The sequence below is a fragment of the Lachnellula hyalina genome, assembly GCF_007821495.1.
Source record: "Lachnellula hyalina strain CBS 185.66 chromosome Unknown contig00099, whole genome shotgun sequence".
Classification (NCBI taxonomy): Eukaryota; Fungi; Ascomycota; class Leotiomycetes; order Helotiales; family Lachnaceae; genus Lachnellula; species Lachnellula hyalina.
In genome coordinates, this window is record NW_022157213.1 from 73,032 (window position 1) to 89,674 (window position 16,643).

Sequence of the window (16,643 nt, forward strand, 5' to 3'; positions counted from 1 at the left end):
TACATCCAAGATCCGAGGTCTAGGGTCTGGATCATGGCTTAATTTACTCGAACAAGTGCATCCAGTGGACGCTAGGCAATCAACCACCTTTGTTGGATACCTTGGTATCATACGTTCGGGCGCGTAAGTCGGGAGGCTCCCACTCTATCCTAATACGGTTATATACTCGTAAGCGAGAGCGATGTCATGTCGACGAGATTAATGGGTGAATAGAACAAGACACGAAGCATCAAGGCAACGTCTCCGTCGAGCATTGAGATTAATGGTATAGATCAAGGTAATCGACGACCCTGGCGGGATCATCTCAATCCCGCAGTATCCTTTCTACATTGTTTGCCGAGTCCAAGGCCATCATATGGTCATATACGCAGTACTACGCAGCTTGAATATAGGGTGTGTCCAAGTGGCAATGTTTACAATTTCTCCGCGTTGTCTCACTTTCTATATGCTTAGGACGGTGCATGTCATTGGGGTTACGGGCGGCGGGTGACTAGATCTTGCAGCTGCTTAAGTTGCCAAATGTGGTGTTAAAATGTGGATACACTAAAAGTGACGCTTTCAGTATACTGCTTTCAGCATACACTAAAAGTGGTGATGTATACACATTTTAGTGATGATGTATAGACACTTTCAGAGAGCCTGAAAGGCCTATATATACAGCATAATTCTCACTATAGAACAGCAGTCAATTCAAAACTTCTTCCCTAAACACAACATGTGGGCCGAAGGCTGGCTCACTACGAAATTGTTGCTTGGGGGGGACTCCGAGCTGCGTAAGAAAATCAAAAGCTTCTTAGTATTTCTGACGTTTACATAAATGAGCATCTAACAACTTCCGCTTGCTTTGATCCTTCAAAAATAAAATGCCATCCTCTATTCCACCTTCTGATCTATTCTCACTTTCATCCGCCCAATCATTTTCCTCGTCTTCGCTCTCATTTTCCAAATTAGGTACCCAGTCACCGAACTCCTCTCTGAACATATCTTCGATCTTGTCGGCGTTGTGTTCCGCATCATCTTGCTCTTGCAAATGGTCGGGCTGTGGACAGGGCTTGATGTTGTCCTGTTGAAATCCACGACTACGCGTGAATCCCTTTAACTTGTGATCATGAACGTCGAAGAGATGGATTTGCAACTTGAAATAGCTTGGAAATAAGTCTTCTGTGCACGGCTGAACAGGACACTTTAGCAGATGGTCGCAAAGAGCCTTCTTATGGGCGTCTACATGAACGTTAAATGTCCCTCTATTCGTGAATTGAGTGAATCGCTTCGAGAATAACGCCTTAGTATCCAGACAGAAAGGGCACTGTAGACCAGCTGTAAACATGTGATAAGACCGTGCGAGATTAAGACTGCGGCGGGGAGTCTGCATGTGAATCTCGCAATGGTCTTCCCAGTCGAATTCATCAGTAAACCAACCACTATCAGGGTGCTCGAAGCAGAACTTCGGCTTAAAATAGGCCTGCTTTAGGGTGACTCCATGTGACTTCCACAGGTGACGCTTAAGATCTTGCTGGGAAGCGCACTGGAGACTGCATTTGTCCCAAAGACAAACAGTTGGATCTTTCGCCAGATGTTGTTTAAGGTGATTCGATATCGTCTTCCGTGATTGAACTGCCTGATTATGACTAACGTCAAGCCCTTCATTGCGCCTCAGATCGTTTAAGCGCCTCGACTCCTTAGCCCTAAGATTTCGCCGCTGTTTAGCATCGGATATATTACTAGCGAAGTCTTTTGGAAGGTGGTTAGATTTTTGGACGAATTCAGTCTTGCATTTCCCCCATTTGCAAAGCTGAAGACGCGTAAGCAAGAATGCCACCCTTGCTTTCTCTTCATGTATGCGACCGAAGCAGTCGTGTATATGGCCTGTTTGCTGGCTGCTAGAAATGTCTGCCATTTTCTGGTTACAAATTGGGCAGTGACCTTCGACCGGTGCTTCTCCTTGGTAGTAAGAGATATATTCTTCTGGAACGCAGAGATTGTAAAGACTCTGAATAAGGCTCGTGTCTGGAATAGAATCGTGACGAGGAGTTTGTCTCCAGAAGCTATTAGCGACCGTAAAGCGATCAGGAAAATGGGCGGATGATATAAACTTGGGACGAGGAACTTCGAGCGGCTTTTTGTCGTCTTTATTGGCGGATATTCCGTTTTCGCCGTCCTGGATCATCTTCCGCAATCTGTTCGAGTCGGCGAGGTCAAATGAGTTATCTCGAAATTGCATGCGAGCTTTATAGTAGAGTTGTTCAAAGTAATGTTTTCGTTTCCATATTGCCTGAGTATGTTCTTGACGAAGCTCGCTACTATCACCTTCTACTCGTCGCTTTTCGAGACTCTTGAGATGAGCATCAAGTTTTATAAGCTCCGGATTGTCCAAAACAGCCTCACATTCCAAGAAGGGGAGGTGAATAGGGGCATTTGGGTTTAGATGCAGTCTCATACTTCGAAGTTTTTGAATATGGTCCTGTCGAAGCGATTCGTCGTTTATGATCCCTTGGACATCAACAGCCGATATATTCGATATGTAGCTCTCTCCCATCATCTTGACACTATGACCTAGGAGTTGAGCGTACTGATTTGCGCTGATCTCAGTTTCACCTACCTGTATAAGTTTATGGTCTAAAAGTTTCAAGTGTGACTTACCCTCAAATTTGTTGGCGGCTCCTCGGCGGAGATTGTACGGTTTTAAAATATCTCGAAGCCCTAGCCATATTCCCAAGTCCGCAAGAATTCTTGCTGTCTCCTTGTAATTCATTGCCTGATCTAGAGAAATTGCACCACTCCTATTGCAATGCCGCAAGACCAGCAAATCCAGCTTAGACTTTTTATATCTGAAGGGTAGGCACTGATCAAGACCTGGAGATTTGAGGTACTTCACCTGGGCTGGACTTCTTAGGTCGTCGAAAACGTTATCAGCTAACGCTAGACTGATAAAATGAGTAACAGGACACCTCCCACGGCAAGTGCGGTCTTCACGGAATGCTACCCATTTGTAATCCTTACAGTCGTTTCCTCCCTGATCTCGATTCCCTTTCTCGTAACGAAATCTGACCTTTAGAATAAGTTCAAGCGTATTTCCTGGTCCAGTTGGGAGACCAATCAATTCGAAATCCTAAGCAAGAACGGTTAGTCTGAATGATTTTGCGGGACATTAAAAGCTTACTTTATAACACATTGCTTGGTTGCTTCCGCGGTAAGCTGATGATTCGATGATGGTACCAGGCCTAGCTCCGGTATATACTATCAAGAGCAAAAAGAAGCTAAGCTGTACCATATACCGGGGATGGGGAAATTTGTCTGGGTAGTGGCACCATAAGCCTGTCAGCAACCAGCCAACGTCTAGTGCATCGGCTATAGCTTTCCGTCGTTGGACTTTCGCAAGACCTTTCTCCCTGAGCTCTGTCTTGATGAACTAAGACCCGTATTAGTCTCTCCATAAAGGTCGATTTTGCACACTTACGCAAAGTACATCAGTCCCTACGTCTTCCGGGATAACGTTGTCAGTTTCTCTCCTGTACATAGACCGAAAACAAAACCACATGTTTTTAAGAGTCTTTAATGTGATGCGTTCTGTAAGTACGCCAATAGATGAATCAAATGTCCATTCCATGAAATGTTTCAAGCGCCCAGCCGACGGGACGTCCTCGTGCCGTTGCAAAGAAGGCCTGTCATCGTGTATATAATCTTCAAGAAACCTTTCACGTCAGCGTCGGAGAGCATTACACTGAGGATATTACATACTCTTTCCACAGTTTGGCCGCGTGACGGTACCGCTTAGCCGTTGGTTGCACAACTGGCGGATGATGCTGAGATTGATTGTATTCGGTTTCTCTGGCTTCTGCTGCTTCACGTGTGATAGGAGGTAATTGCCGACGTTTTCGCTTTGTTCCGCCACTGTTTATAAAGGACGACATTGCAAGAGGTTTGGTGTGAAAGGTAAATGGAAAGAATAAGGAGATAGCTTATTTGAAGTTGAAGGGCAGTGGCCTGGAGACCAACAGAGACCTGTAATCTGATAAATGACCCACTTTTAAAAGCAGCGCCGTCGCCATGCAAGAATAATATAAATAATCTATAGGACTTCGATGGGCCAAGGAATTGAAAATGAATCTTGGGGGAAGTTGGCCAAGATAGTGGTTCTTGGATCTCAGATTTTGTCTTTTAGGAAAAGAGGTCGCAAAACTAAATCTCATCTTTGAGATCCTGTCAAAATTTTAAGATCTGATGCTGGAGTTACTACAGACGGTTGTAATCCTCCTGCCACCAACTTCATGATATCCTTGCTCTTATGCTGTAATAGACTAAGAGCATATGCAACGTCGTTCCACTGTCTCTCGGTCTTGCACCTAGTAAGACGGGGGGCGAGTTTATCAGCGAGCTGTTTAGAGTGTCGATCCTATTTCTCAAGTTAGCGTTCCGTTCTAATGCTGGAGTTACTATAGACGGTTGAGAAAGCCCAATTCTCCTCAGTCTATGGTCGTATGTACCAACTATTTAACTGTTTCAATCCATATACCCATTGCATGCCTTTTTACGGAAAGCATATCGCGATCCATGTCTCTGCTCAAACCCACACCCACAAGAGACTTCTTGCGTTGCAGTGCAATGTGATCGCCCCTGAAAACAACATGCAAACTCAATTTGTCATTCTGTAGAGCCACTAGATACCCTACATGACTTGGCACCCACTAAAGCCCTGCCCGGCTTTCTTCATGTGCCTGACGAAAGATCGATTCAAAGAAAGAGTTGAGCCGTCAATCATCGCTCCCTCTTTATGTGGCAGCATGTATACTGGCAGTCTCTATTGCTCACTCATCAGCTTAATCAGCAATATCGACCTCTCAGTCGCAGAGGGTAAGATTATTGGCTTGTTTAGTGTAAGTGGTTGGAATCCTGTGTATTGAGCCGCTTTGGAGGAAATGGGCTGACCTGACGGGACCCTAAGTATGGAAGTGGTGCAGCCAGTACCCTCTTTGGTCTGAAAGTCACTAGTGATCTCACTCAGATGGTCCAGAAAATCAACCTAATGGATCGTTTGAAGCAGCAGCATATCTTGAGTCCTAAGGACTATGAAGATGTGAGCTTGGACATTGTAATTCGTTTGAGAACGTGGTCTGACCTAGTGACATAGGGCTTGCTCTCTCAGAAAGAAAGCGTATGGGAGTAAAAATTACAAGCCTGTCGGCGATACAACCTTCTTGGCACCTGGGACGTATTACTTAGACAATATTGATTAGTTGTTCAGAAGAACCTATGCCGTAAAGGAAAGGTAAACTACTTAGCCAAATTTCCCCTCTTCGGATAGGTGTCCAAAGAAATACTTGCGTAGGCAAGGTAGAACCGTATTAAGCGGGGATGTCCAATAAAGAAATTTCGTTTTCCAATGTTTGCTCGTTACGGGCTTTTGTATCAAACGGATTCATTCTAGCCACAACTTTCACCTGCTTCACCACTGACAATACGAGCGAATCATGCCTCAGATGGTATCCCTGATGCTACCTTACTTGCCTCAGCTCTTTTAATATCCTTCGGCCGCAAGCTTTTCCACTCCACGAAAAGAGAAGCCACGAGTCCCACTCCTGGAAGTGCGATGGACCAGATCCACGCAGCCCGAAGCCCACTCATGTAAGCTTTCACTACAATTTTGAGGTCTTCAGGATTTGGGAAGAATTCGAGTAGGCTTGAGGAACCTGCTGCGAGAACTTTCGCGGCGGTTATATTGGGATTGTCGGCTGGCAGAGATGAGATAATGACGTTGTCCATGATGCTCGCTGCTGCTGAGACACCGATGGTGGCGCCGAGGAATTGGAATACTAAAAAGACGTGGTGAGACAAAGAGGGAGCGAGATTTCGAAGGAACACGTACAAAGTGCCATGGACAAAGTGACAGACATATCGGCGGGGGACGAGGTCGCCTGCGCGATGATAATGGGGATGGAAATGGTTAAGCCAGTTCCAATACTAACCACGATTTGGTAGCCAATATACTGGGCAGCTGAAGAATCGAGGTCCAGAGAATATATCAAGCCGCCCCCGACCACAGAAAATATACATCCAATCCAGAAGAACGGCTGCCAGTAACCGACTTTGCCAACTAGGAAGGATCCTACGTAACCTACAATTGCTGTTTGTGCCACTACTCAGTATACTATGTAGGCGTAGATTTGAAAGGTCAAGAGAGGATGTTGGAACTCACAGGCTGTAAGCACTGTAGGGAGTGTGTGAATCCCAGATTCTGACGGAGAAGCACCTTGTACGGCCTGAAAATATATTGGCAAGTTATAATTCCGTGCGAAGCTGGCTGAGTGGACGCAAAACCCAAAAACACAAAACGCAAAAGTGGTTCTATGTTTCACGATACGAAAAATCACCATTGACTTTTCACCGTTCCACCATTCCAGCACGATCAAGATAATAATTATCAGACCAAATCCAACCAGGAGTCCTATGGGCACGCTGTTGCTCCAGGGTGTGGTCACCCCGCCTATTTCCAAAGCCAGCAAAAGGCAGGTCAAGGCTGCCAGCAAGAGCACCAAGCCCCCTGTGTCGAATAGGAAGGGCAATTCTTTCCAGGCTGGAACCTGAGCAAGGCGTGAGTGTGTTGGTGTTTGAAATAGAAACATGATAGCAATTATGGCGAGGCCCCCAGTTGGCAAGTTCACCCAGAAACACCATCTCCAAGAAACATTTTCAGTAAAAACACCACCAAGGACAGGACCAAGAACCGAGGCACACGCCCATGCTGTAGTAAAGAGGCCAATGACCTGAGCCATATGTTTAGGTCGTGTAATAAATGCAGCAATAATATAACAGCCTCCCGAGACGCCCGCACCGCCAGCTCCCTGAATGGCACGACCGATGATAAGAGCGAAATTGCTCGGCGCCAAAGCCACAACCAGACTCCCTGTCTCAAAAATGAGAATACAAACGATGAAAACAGTTTTCAGAGAGAAGTATTTGTAGGCTTTACCCCAGAAGGCTTGAAATGCTGCGAGAGTCATGAAGAATGCAGATCCGTACCAGCCGACCTGGTCAACGCTGTGGAACTCGGCTGTAATAGTGGGGATCGCGGTGGCTACAATTGTCTATGAATACTTAATTAGAATCGCACGTACTGGTACTCTAGAATTGTGTAGAGAAGCACATACCATGTCCAGAGCCACAAGAAACATTGCGAGAAGCAGTGCAGCATGAAGTACAGAAGACAAGAAAAGTCCGGGATACTTGATCTCGGGGCTTGCCGTGTCTGGAGCTGCCAATGTGATAAGCTCTTGTTTTGCCCCCATGACTTCAAGTTCTGATGGCACAGCAGCATCAGTCTCTCTCTTGTTGGTTATCTCGTCGTTTCGAGGCTCTGTTGGAAGTTGTATCTCGGTCATGTCGGAAGATCTTGGCAGGTCTGCTTTTTGAAAGCGGTTTGTGGGCAGGCGACGAATATAGGTATCAACGATTGACAAAACAACGATAGAAGTTCGGAGAATTGAAATCCTAACCTTGAATGATAAATGATGTTGGATGAAGAGCCGCTTAATAATCACAACAACCACGCTTATTGGCCACGGCCATATCCTTCTCCAGCGTAGCATCTGAGTCTCAAAAGCTTGGTGCGTAGAGCAAACCATTGTACTGCGGGGTAGAAGGGGTAACCGCTGTGGGGTGGAAGGGGCTTCCCCACCAAACAGGTTAGTGCGTGTAGGTTGCACGTATTATGAGCTGATGCGGGGAAAGGGTTGAATTGAGGCATTGAGATTATTTGCGAATAAGGCAGGCGGGCAACTCACATGCAATGCAGTAGCGCTCCTCCAGGTCATCGCTACCAACGTGTCGGGACTTGGCCAGTCCTAGACCAAGAACAGACGGCTGATGTGCCACCATACGCAGGCAATGACATGGTACTCAAAGGTGAGAAACCTCCTTCCTAAAGCGCGTCTTTTGCGAATTTCTGCAGCGATCTACCTGCAAGAAGCCCGGCTTAGTACGTGGGCAAAAAGCCAGCAACAGCAACCAACAAGTGGTGAATGGTCCAACAAAATGGAGATATCCTTCTCTGCATGGAAATTGAAAATGAGCCCCGGGCCCCCAATGGGCTCGAAAAACCAACTTCCTCATATATTGACATACTTTCGACGCGCCCGAGCACCAATAGGATCTAGTCCTCTAGAACCAAGGAGTTAAAGTCAGAATTGGGTTGGGGTACGCCGCGTGAGTTGAATGACTATGTCGATGTAGAAAAGGAGTGGCTAAATCCTTCTTTATTGAGATGTTATAAAATCCGCTAAGTCTTTACAACTTAGAATCGGCTTATGATATCACTTGAGACTCTTAACGCTGAAATCTACTAGAAGATTGGCTAAACATCAGCTGATTCCGTACCACGAAAGACACGCCTAGAGATTAGTGAAGAACTAAAGAACTTGGAAAGGAAAAGACACAATTTGACGGCGGAACTATGTTGGGCTGTTTGTGATGTTACTATAGGTCGGGGTCGTTGGTGCCAGCACCAGACTTTGCTTGGCGAATCTATTTATTAGGTCAAGAGCCACATGTGATTGAGAGGATGCAACTCACTGATACTAATTGTCTACTTGCCTCTGATAGGACCTTCAAGTCTTAGACTTGAGGTGGCTTTGAACTTCAGAACCATTAATGTGAATTGTATTCTTCTGGGACCCTTTTTGTCTAGCTCTTTCAACAAAATTCTTGGGGTCCTTCGGCTTACCCATCTTTAAGGAGGATGATGCGACGCGAGTACGTGGCAAGAATAATTATAGAAAGAAACAAGTAGTCTGTTAAAACAAAAAATTGTAATATACGAAGTGAATTCGGAGGGGCGGAAAGAGAAGTAGTCAAGTAGGTCTGATGGAAGAAGGTATAAGAGGGCAAAGATTTGAGAGGGGGCACGAGGGCAAATTCTCCTTGGAAAAGAACCAGGGCCACGCCATGTTGCAAGAAGAATCTGCCTTGAGAAATTGAAGAATGTATTTTGTAGGGGGGGAGTCCTGTTTGGGCTCCCTGGGAGCCGATCTGGTCTCCCTGAATATAGTCGTGTAGAGTTGACACCTTTCGCACGGCAGAACTGAATGGTAAGTAAATCATGATTGGTTACTGAAGGGAGAGCAGGAACGTGACTGAGCAACCTGAGTAGAGGGTGAGGCGAGGGTGAGTAGCGCCTAAGCAGAGCGGCGATGCTGACTAACCGCGTTAGAAGCGACGCAGATTAAGATTCGGCGCAGATTACCGCTATAATTTGCACCGAATCTTGCCCTCACTAAAGTCCATTTCCGTCTTTGGACCTGAGCAGCCGCTGCTCTAACCTGAGCTGAGCCCTAAGTCCTGAGCACGCTAATGGGTCAGCTGGATTTATGCTCAGGGGATTCTTTTCTGGCTCCCTCGCGAATCGGTTATCGTTTCCATGTTGTCTAAATATAAATCTTGCTAATGCCTGTTGTCTGGAACACAGCCACCTCTTTGAACCTATCAAGACGTCGTAACGGCATCTGTTCTCGCTTTCTTTTTAATCTTATAAGGGTCCTTGCCGGAGCCGATTTGGATCCTGCCTGGTTTAGTTACACGTGACTAGGTTATTCGGCCTTACCGAATATTACTAATTTTCTAACCACTTTGTCTAACCTTGATGTGATAAGAACTTGCGCTTACCTATACACATAACTGAAAATGATTCTGCATAATTATAAGAAGAAGAAAGTATAAAAGATGGCACTACAAATCCTTGCTTCATCAATATTCAAGGGCTCCTTCTAGGCGTTCTACTATTCACGCAAAACAAGGTACAGTTTTCCTAATAGCGAAATTGCCCTAAGCAAGGGGAATACAACGCCTGGTGGTTCTCCAGACAAGGTATATTGCACAATGAGGTAGCATCGGCATGATTCCGCAGTTGTATCAAGGGGTACGACAGCTAGTGTCCCCCTGAGGATCATGGGTTCTACGCAGATATGAGATTGTATCAGGAGAAGATCATACCAATGTTCTATGTCAAATGCTGAGACTCTGCAAGCAAGATAGGCAGAGCATCTCGGCGGCAGTGCATTCATCAAAAAGTTGGATAACTTTTATGGCTGCTGATCGTTGTGAGATTCATGCAGCGGCGAGATTGCGCCGAGAAGATAGTGATATTGCGGTTGAGGCTATCCCTGAGAAACGGAAGAGCCACGTATGCAAGCAATGTAAGGCAGAATTGTATCGGCGCAGCTTGGATATTCATGTACCAAAGGCAAGTACGACAACTAGCGCGGTTCATCTAGTAACGGATTTGCTTCGAGAAATTTCGTATTAAGAGTCAGCCTGCCCTGTATAACTGAAAATTCATGCAACGCATAGTAGGGCCGGCTCATGTTGCTTGTAAAGTTGCATTGATATGAGGGGTTCGATATAATATTACCTGCATACCTTTTCAGGATACCATAAGGAGATGACGTTTATGCACAGGGTTGATCCCTCTATCAACACAAGAATGAAAACGTTTGCTGTTATAATCTTAAGGGCATTCAATTATTCTACGGCCACGGTTAAAGCATCCTGAGCTTTAAAATATTTTTTATTGTCTGTCGAAAAGACAGATCAGTTATATTTCGTCTGCCAAGTGAGATCGAATTATTGAGTCAAGGAAATATCAGATGGTACAGGTACGCTTGCTGCTGGTAAGATTTCTGGTATGTATTCTTCGTTTTTCTTTTGCTCTAGGCTTGTATCAGTGAAATTCTCAATTTCTTATTTGGGAAAAGACAATTCAGTACGTGTTCTCCAAAGCCAAATATCTACACTCTGTTCTCTTCGTAAAAACACTACGAAATCGCTTGGAAAGTCAAAGTCGTTAGCAGATATCCGAGACCAAGAATAAGTCAAATCGTGAAAATAATCTAAGGGGACTTTGAAAAATATTATTTACTTCCGCTTACAGTTATATCATCACGAACACAACAGCGATAACATCAGATCCAGGAAAACATAATGAAACTCGTGGTTTCGCTCTCAAGTACCTATGTATCCGGAGCATCGGCTAAACAAAACATAGAATACGCCTTTTGTTATCAAGAACGTTTGCAAATGCTCAACGGGTATTTTCGAAATAAATAATTAGATTACTTGCATCAAGACGGAAAGGAATAGTTTCCTCATCAAAATGAAATCAATATCATTTTGCTTGTTGAGGTAAAAAAGTTCTGACCAAAAACTAGTTTTTGCTATTAAATGTCAGCTCAAATGTTCTCTGTCATATTTATCGAAACTCTGAGACGACAGCAATAGTAAGTGGGAAAGGACCCATGTCCAAAGTTGTCAGACACGGCTCTCAATGATAAGGATACATATGGCGTAACTTGGCCTGTTGATAACATAGCAGTTTGTAAGTGCCATTTTCAATAGTATTCAACTCTTATATTTGGCCTTTGATCGTACCCTGAAAACTACATATGATTGTTCGACTTCACTTTCAGCACCATCTCAATATGTTCCACCGCCAATGGAATATTCTTCTGCTTGGCCAGCAACCGCGCTGTTTTGACAACATTCTTGATTTGTCGCCCGTTCATTTCATTTTTGGCTAGGCGCTCTAGGTCTTTATCATTCATCTTGCTGGAGTACTGGGACGTATCGTGGCAAGGCCTAATGAATGTCTGCCATATCTGAAGCCTGCTTTGGAAGTCTAGGTTGGGGTAGTTGATTGCAAGATGAATTCGAGACTCGAAGGCAGAGTCGATCGTTGAGACGCGGTTGGTGGTGAGAAACATCACACCGCGGTAGTACTCTAACTGCTTGAGAAAAACTATAAAATTCGAGAATTATTCTTCTGGTCTTGAGGAGATCAAAATGTAGCATAATAAAATGAACTTACGCGAAACTAGTCTATTGCGCTGAATATCTGCCGTTGTACGCTTCTCGAGGAAGATGTCACACTCATCGAGAAGAAGAATTGCCCCCCATCTGTTCGTAAGCTCAAGAACGGTTTCCAACGACCGCTCAACTTCACCTGCGCCTTCGCCAAGCTCACCTGCGCTCATAGAGTACAGAGGCTTGCGCATTTCATCGGCAACTTAGCAAATTAGCAAGTCTACTTGTGGCAGGTCATGAAGAATAATTAGGTACCGGATTCCACCGTTAGTGTCTTGCCAACTCCTGGCTCTCCACTGAGTAACATAATGAAACCTTGGCCTGCCAAGAGATAGTTAGCTTTGACTATTTATTTAGACAGACCAATGAGGGGGTAAGACCTTTCCCCTGAACTATGTCATCGAATGTGTCATTTGAGGACAGCTGCTCCGTGACAAATGCATGAATAATCTCCTTGTAGCCACCGGGAAGAACTAGTCTCTGGAAGGCATCCTTGCTCCATTCTATAGGACTTATGTTATCCACGTAAAACTCGGCTAATCAAATATCAACAACGCCAAACAATATGTTAGGGGCTCACGCGCACTAACCCCATTTTTTGGATGTAAGACAGAACCCTTTGACATAAGGACAGCATATAATGTGCTGTCTCGGGGTGAGGGAGCTTGCTATACCAGGACTGTTTTAACGTCGTCTCAATTTGGCAAAGGGGGTAGATCTTACAGCTATCAGAGAAATTCTCGTCGTTGCGCTTCATCAATTTGTCAAATTCTTTGAATGCTTGCATCGCTGCTTTGTGGACCACACTCGCAATTCCGAAGTGCAAACTCGCTTCTCCTTCTTCTGGAGGGGGTCTGGTCTCAAGTGTGTCTAGTGGTTGGCTGGAATGGCTATTGTAGATGGCGAAGACTTTCGGGTCTACGATTATACGACTGCCCTCAGTCTAGGGTGGAGCATTTAGAATTGCATTTCATTACAGCATGAATTGGGAGTGGACTTACGTGACGTTTCTCAGAGCGTCCGTCAGCTATGGCGTTGTAAAAGCCAGAGTACGACAGCATATGATAGCCGTTGAGTTTCTCAAACTTCTTGCCTCGAGAGTGCAACCTCTTTACTACGTCCCTCGCTCCTGGATGAAGGTGACTCGGGACTGCGTTCAAATCCGTGATTTTCTTTACACCATCGAACTCATTCATGCTAATAGATGTTGTGACATAACCAAAGCAGTCACCGTCGCCGTCGATGTATCTGCAGCGAATAAGGAAGTACGGTCTGCCGTCATATCCGGCGGAATATTGACTCTTTTTGACTCTGTAAATTCTGTCCTGGCTATCAGCCTTGGAATAGATATCCAGGCCCGGTGGAAATATCGCCCAAAGGTATGTAAAAGGGATTACTCCGTGCTGGGTATGATATTTCATTGCTTCGATATGCGGTAAGACTTCTCTGCGTATGATTGGCACCAGTAAGCCGAGGTGCTCTCGAGTTTCTATGTCTCGCTCCTCCAAATAAAGCTTCTGGAACAGGTGCCATCTGTTGTAGAATTCGTGAAAAGGTGCGTAGAATGTCAGCTCCTTGAGCTTGGTACTCATACCTTCGTATCCATCGAAGGTGTGGTCAAGAACCTTCCTAATTAGAGGACTCTGGACCGTGATGGAATGGAGACTGAGACTGTGTTTCTTGCGGTCCTTCTCACGGCGGACTATCAAGACGTACTTCCGGGACTCTGGACCCTCCTCTGGGTCTCTGTCAACATCATCTGGAATCCATACATCCCAGGGACTTTCCCTATCCGTGCGCCAAAGTTCAAAAGTCTCTAGCACCATTTCCTGGCTATCGTCTCCGCGATCATTGATACTGCCGTATTGGGAATCTCCATCCTCATAGAGTTCTTCCGTCGGCCCCTGAACCATATCAACCATCAAGACACTAGACGATTGCACAGCCTTGAGACTTACCGAAGCTGTATCGTAATCTTCCACCTCCATCCTTCCTGTAAATGGTTCCTCATTTGTCGTTGTCAACTTATCTTTTTCTGGATTCTCGACCGGCTTTTCTTTCCCTTTCTTATCGTCCTTCTTCTTGCCGTTTTTCCACAGACTGCTCAGGGCTTTCCTTTTCCCTTTGGGCATGTCTAGGGGGTAATCACTCCTTATCGGTGTTCTGCGAAGAGGCTGCCACTCTCAGATTTTAGTGCCTTCTAGATGTGACAGAATATAAAGTCCTATGTGAACGACAGCTGCTTCTGAAGAGGCAAATGTATTCAGCATCACAACGAGGCTGAGCAAGCGCCCTGAATACGTCCACCTAGTAAGCTCAACTAGTAATAGCTTCCGTGAGTGGTGTGGTAGCACTACTGCGGACTTGTTCTGCGATAAGGCTTTCATCAATTCTACTCGACGGCTAACAAGTATTTGCAGTGTTGCCTTAACTTGCTCTCCAGCTCTCATTCGTTCAAAATTGCTACAGTGCCAGCCTCATTTTGCTGCTGCAACGTCGCCGCCTGAAATGCAGCGCCGCACTTATGCATGATCGCCCGACAGTATCCCAATCCAGTATATCACATGAGTTGACTCTTCTCAATCATTGAGCTCTGATGTAAACAGTGGAATCGAATTCGCATTTCGAAAAGATGATTGACGATACTAGAGGAAGTCCCGCGTGCTCTGTCACGCGGTTTGAACTATCTTCATCATTCGAAAAGATGGAACAACACAAGATGAGTCGAGGGTTAGCGAAAAGTTGGGCGCGCAGCCTTCGATTCCTCACCTTTGATGATTCTCAGCATGAAGAGCATGACCAAACTGAGCTCAACCCCGCTGAGACTTCAGCTAGTACGTCGGAGCTGGCGGAAGCAACGAAGAATTCGAGAGAGAGATGTGCCAGATGCGAGCTTCGTGTCAGAACCCCCTCTGGTCATGCCTGCAATTCCCACCGGTTGGGGCTTCGGAGGGGGTCCGATCAGCTAGAAACCTCGAATAGTTGCAAACACGTCAAGTCCTTAACGTGTTCGCACTGTAAAGACATTCCACTATTTCCAAATCGTACGAAGGTAACAAAATTTCGGATCAGGAGGGTGATACCCAAAGCTGAAGGCTTCGCTGAGTACTCACCTGATCATAATGAATATCCATGTGGTCATTTTGTCGCTCTTTCATACTGCTGGGCAGCACAGTCTGCTGAAGATGGCAAGGAGAAACCCTATAAGGTTATCGAGGAAGACGGCTCTGTTCGAGACCTGCGCGCATCCAAGAACACCGTCGACCGCGCAGTAGCTTTTGCCGCTCAGAACGGCTACCGAATGATATGGATAGATCAGGTAAGTCAAAAATCCACGATTTGAATATGTCTCTCGTACCATCTGACAAAGCGTTTAGGAGTGTATCCAGCAGGACAACGAGCTCGAAAAGGAGATCGGCATCCAGGCCATGGATCTGGTATATGTATATGCGCACATTACCATAGGACTATTTCAGTCTACTCTGGAGCAGCGGCACCTTGACGCTCTCTTATTCTTCGAGGAGGAAGTAGAACGGGCTGCCTGTTTAGTACCTCGAGATGGTAAATTCGGGAAGTCCAAGCGTAAACGAGTAGTAGATGGCGTTGCCTCTGCAGAGGCTTTCGCAAAGATCGTCAACGACCCTTGGAACACGAGAGCATGGATCTTGCAAGAGGCATTTGCGTCGATTGGCAACCTACTGATCTTGTTTCCACGTGCGGAGGATGTTCATACTGAAAACCTGCGGCTTGTTTGCCACGAGAAATCGTTCACTGAGATCTGCATCAGCTTTGAAACCCTGTATCTCTCTCTAAAGATTTCGCGCGGCCTGCTTGGCCAATCTCCGAGCAGTCTAGAAGTTGAGGAGGCAAGACGGATGTTTTCCTGGTTTCACCCTGAGGTCCCCGAGCGTCGTAAAGTCGTCGGGTTTGAGATGTCAGTTGGTGGGACACGACCGAGAGACACTTGCAATGCTGCAGTAGCATTGTCTTTTCTTCGCCACAGGTACAATAGTGTAGTTGCTGATCGCCTCGCCATCATTGCTAATCTTTGTGGATATGAATTGCGACTGAACACTACTTCCCTCGGGCAGTCCCAACCAAGCCTAGGCATATGCGTACTTGCACTGGCGATCATGAACGGCGATTTCTCACTTCTTACTCCGGAGATATACGATATACCGTCATTACCTAAAAACAATTTCTCATGTAAGGCTTCCAGCTAACGACTCTGCCTGTTGCTTTGCAGAAGATTTATCTTGCTTAGGTTTCATGGAATCACTCCTCTCGTGCCTTCGAAACCTGCCCTCAGTCGGGCCCAACTCCTTATTACCTCGCGGTTCAAACCTTGGACCGGCTGCTCCAGAATCGTACTTCCTGGCAGGCGATGGTCTCCGTCTCCCAGGCCTCCTGTGGAAGGTTGGTAGATTTATTGAGTTACGTGATATCCAGAAAAAATATTTCAAGCCCTGGGCTACTCTTGACGAACAACGCAGCCGGGTCGCAGTTGAGTGTTACAACAATGCTGCAAACCATGGTCGCTATCTTGCGTTGCAAGAATCAGTTATCGCTCTTAGGGACCGTCGAGAGCGGGCCATCACACAAATCATATTCGAGGTGCTCGTCAACTTGCGCGCACGGGATGAGGTTGCTGCAGCAGATGCTATCTGGCAATCTACGTGGAACCCTACGTGGGGGAATGCGAAGAAGACTTTTAAATTCCTGGCGTCGGTGAAGCAGTTCCCCATCGTCTTGAAAATTGAGAGTCGCCGAGATATGTTCAGTCTCCACCAGACTGA

At 45.9% G+C, this 16,643-nt stretch overlaps 3 protein-coding genes across 3 annotated transcripts; all 3 read right to left on the reverse strand.

Annotated features, from left to right (window-relative positions):
• Positions 1-793: 793 nt before the first annotated feature.
• LHYA1_G008587 (uncharacterized protein) lies at positions 794-3,911 on the reverse strand (the record flags this gene model as incomplete). The annotated part of the gene is made up of 5 exons (XM_031153507.1): positions 794-2,595; positions 2,641-3,109; positions 3,161-3,409; positions 3,458-3,692; positions 3,739-3,911. The coding sequence occupies 5 exons, from the start codon at positions 3,909-3,911 to the stop codon at positions 794-796; spliced, it is 2,928 nt and encodes a 975-aa protein (XP_031004090.1).
• A 1,555-nt stretch (positions 3,912-5,466) lies between these two features.
• gliA_0 (MFS gliotoxin efflux transporter) lies at positions 5,467-7,376 on the reverse strand (the record flags this gene model as incomplete). The annotated part of the gene is made up of 4 exons (XM_031153508.1): positions 5,467-5,810; positions 5,864-6,121; positions 6,194-7,082; positions 7,146-7,376. The coding sequence occupies 4 exons, from the start codon at positions 7,374-7,376 to the stop codon at positions 5,467-5,469; spliced, it is 1,722 nt and encodes a 573-aa protein (XP_031004087.1).
• Positions 7,377-11,423: 4,047 nt separating this feature from the next.
• TBP2 (26S proteasome regulatory subunit 4-like protein) lies at positions 11,424-13,979 on the reverse strand (the record flags this gene model as incomplete). Its single annotated transcript, XM_031153509.1, has 6 exons — positions 11,424-11,782; positions 11,852-12,049; positions 12,103-12,168; positions 12,228-12,383; positions 12,571-12,790; positions 12,849-13,979. The coding sequence occupies 6 exons, from the start codon at positions 13,977-13,979 to the stop codon at positions 11,424-11,426; spliced, it is 2,130 nt and encodes a 709-aa protein (XP_031004086.1).
• Positions 13,980-16,643: the final 2,664 nt, after the last annotated feature.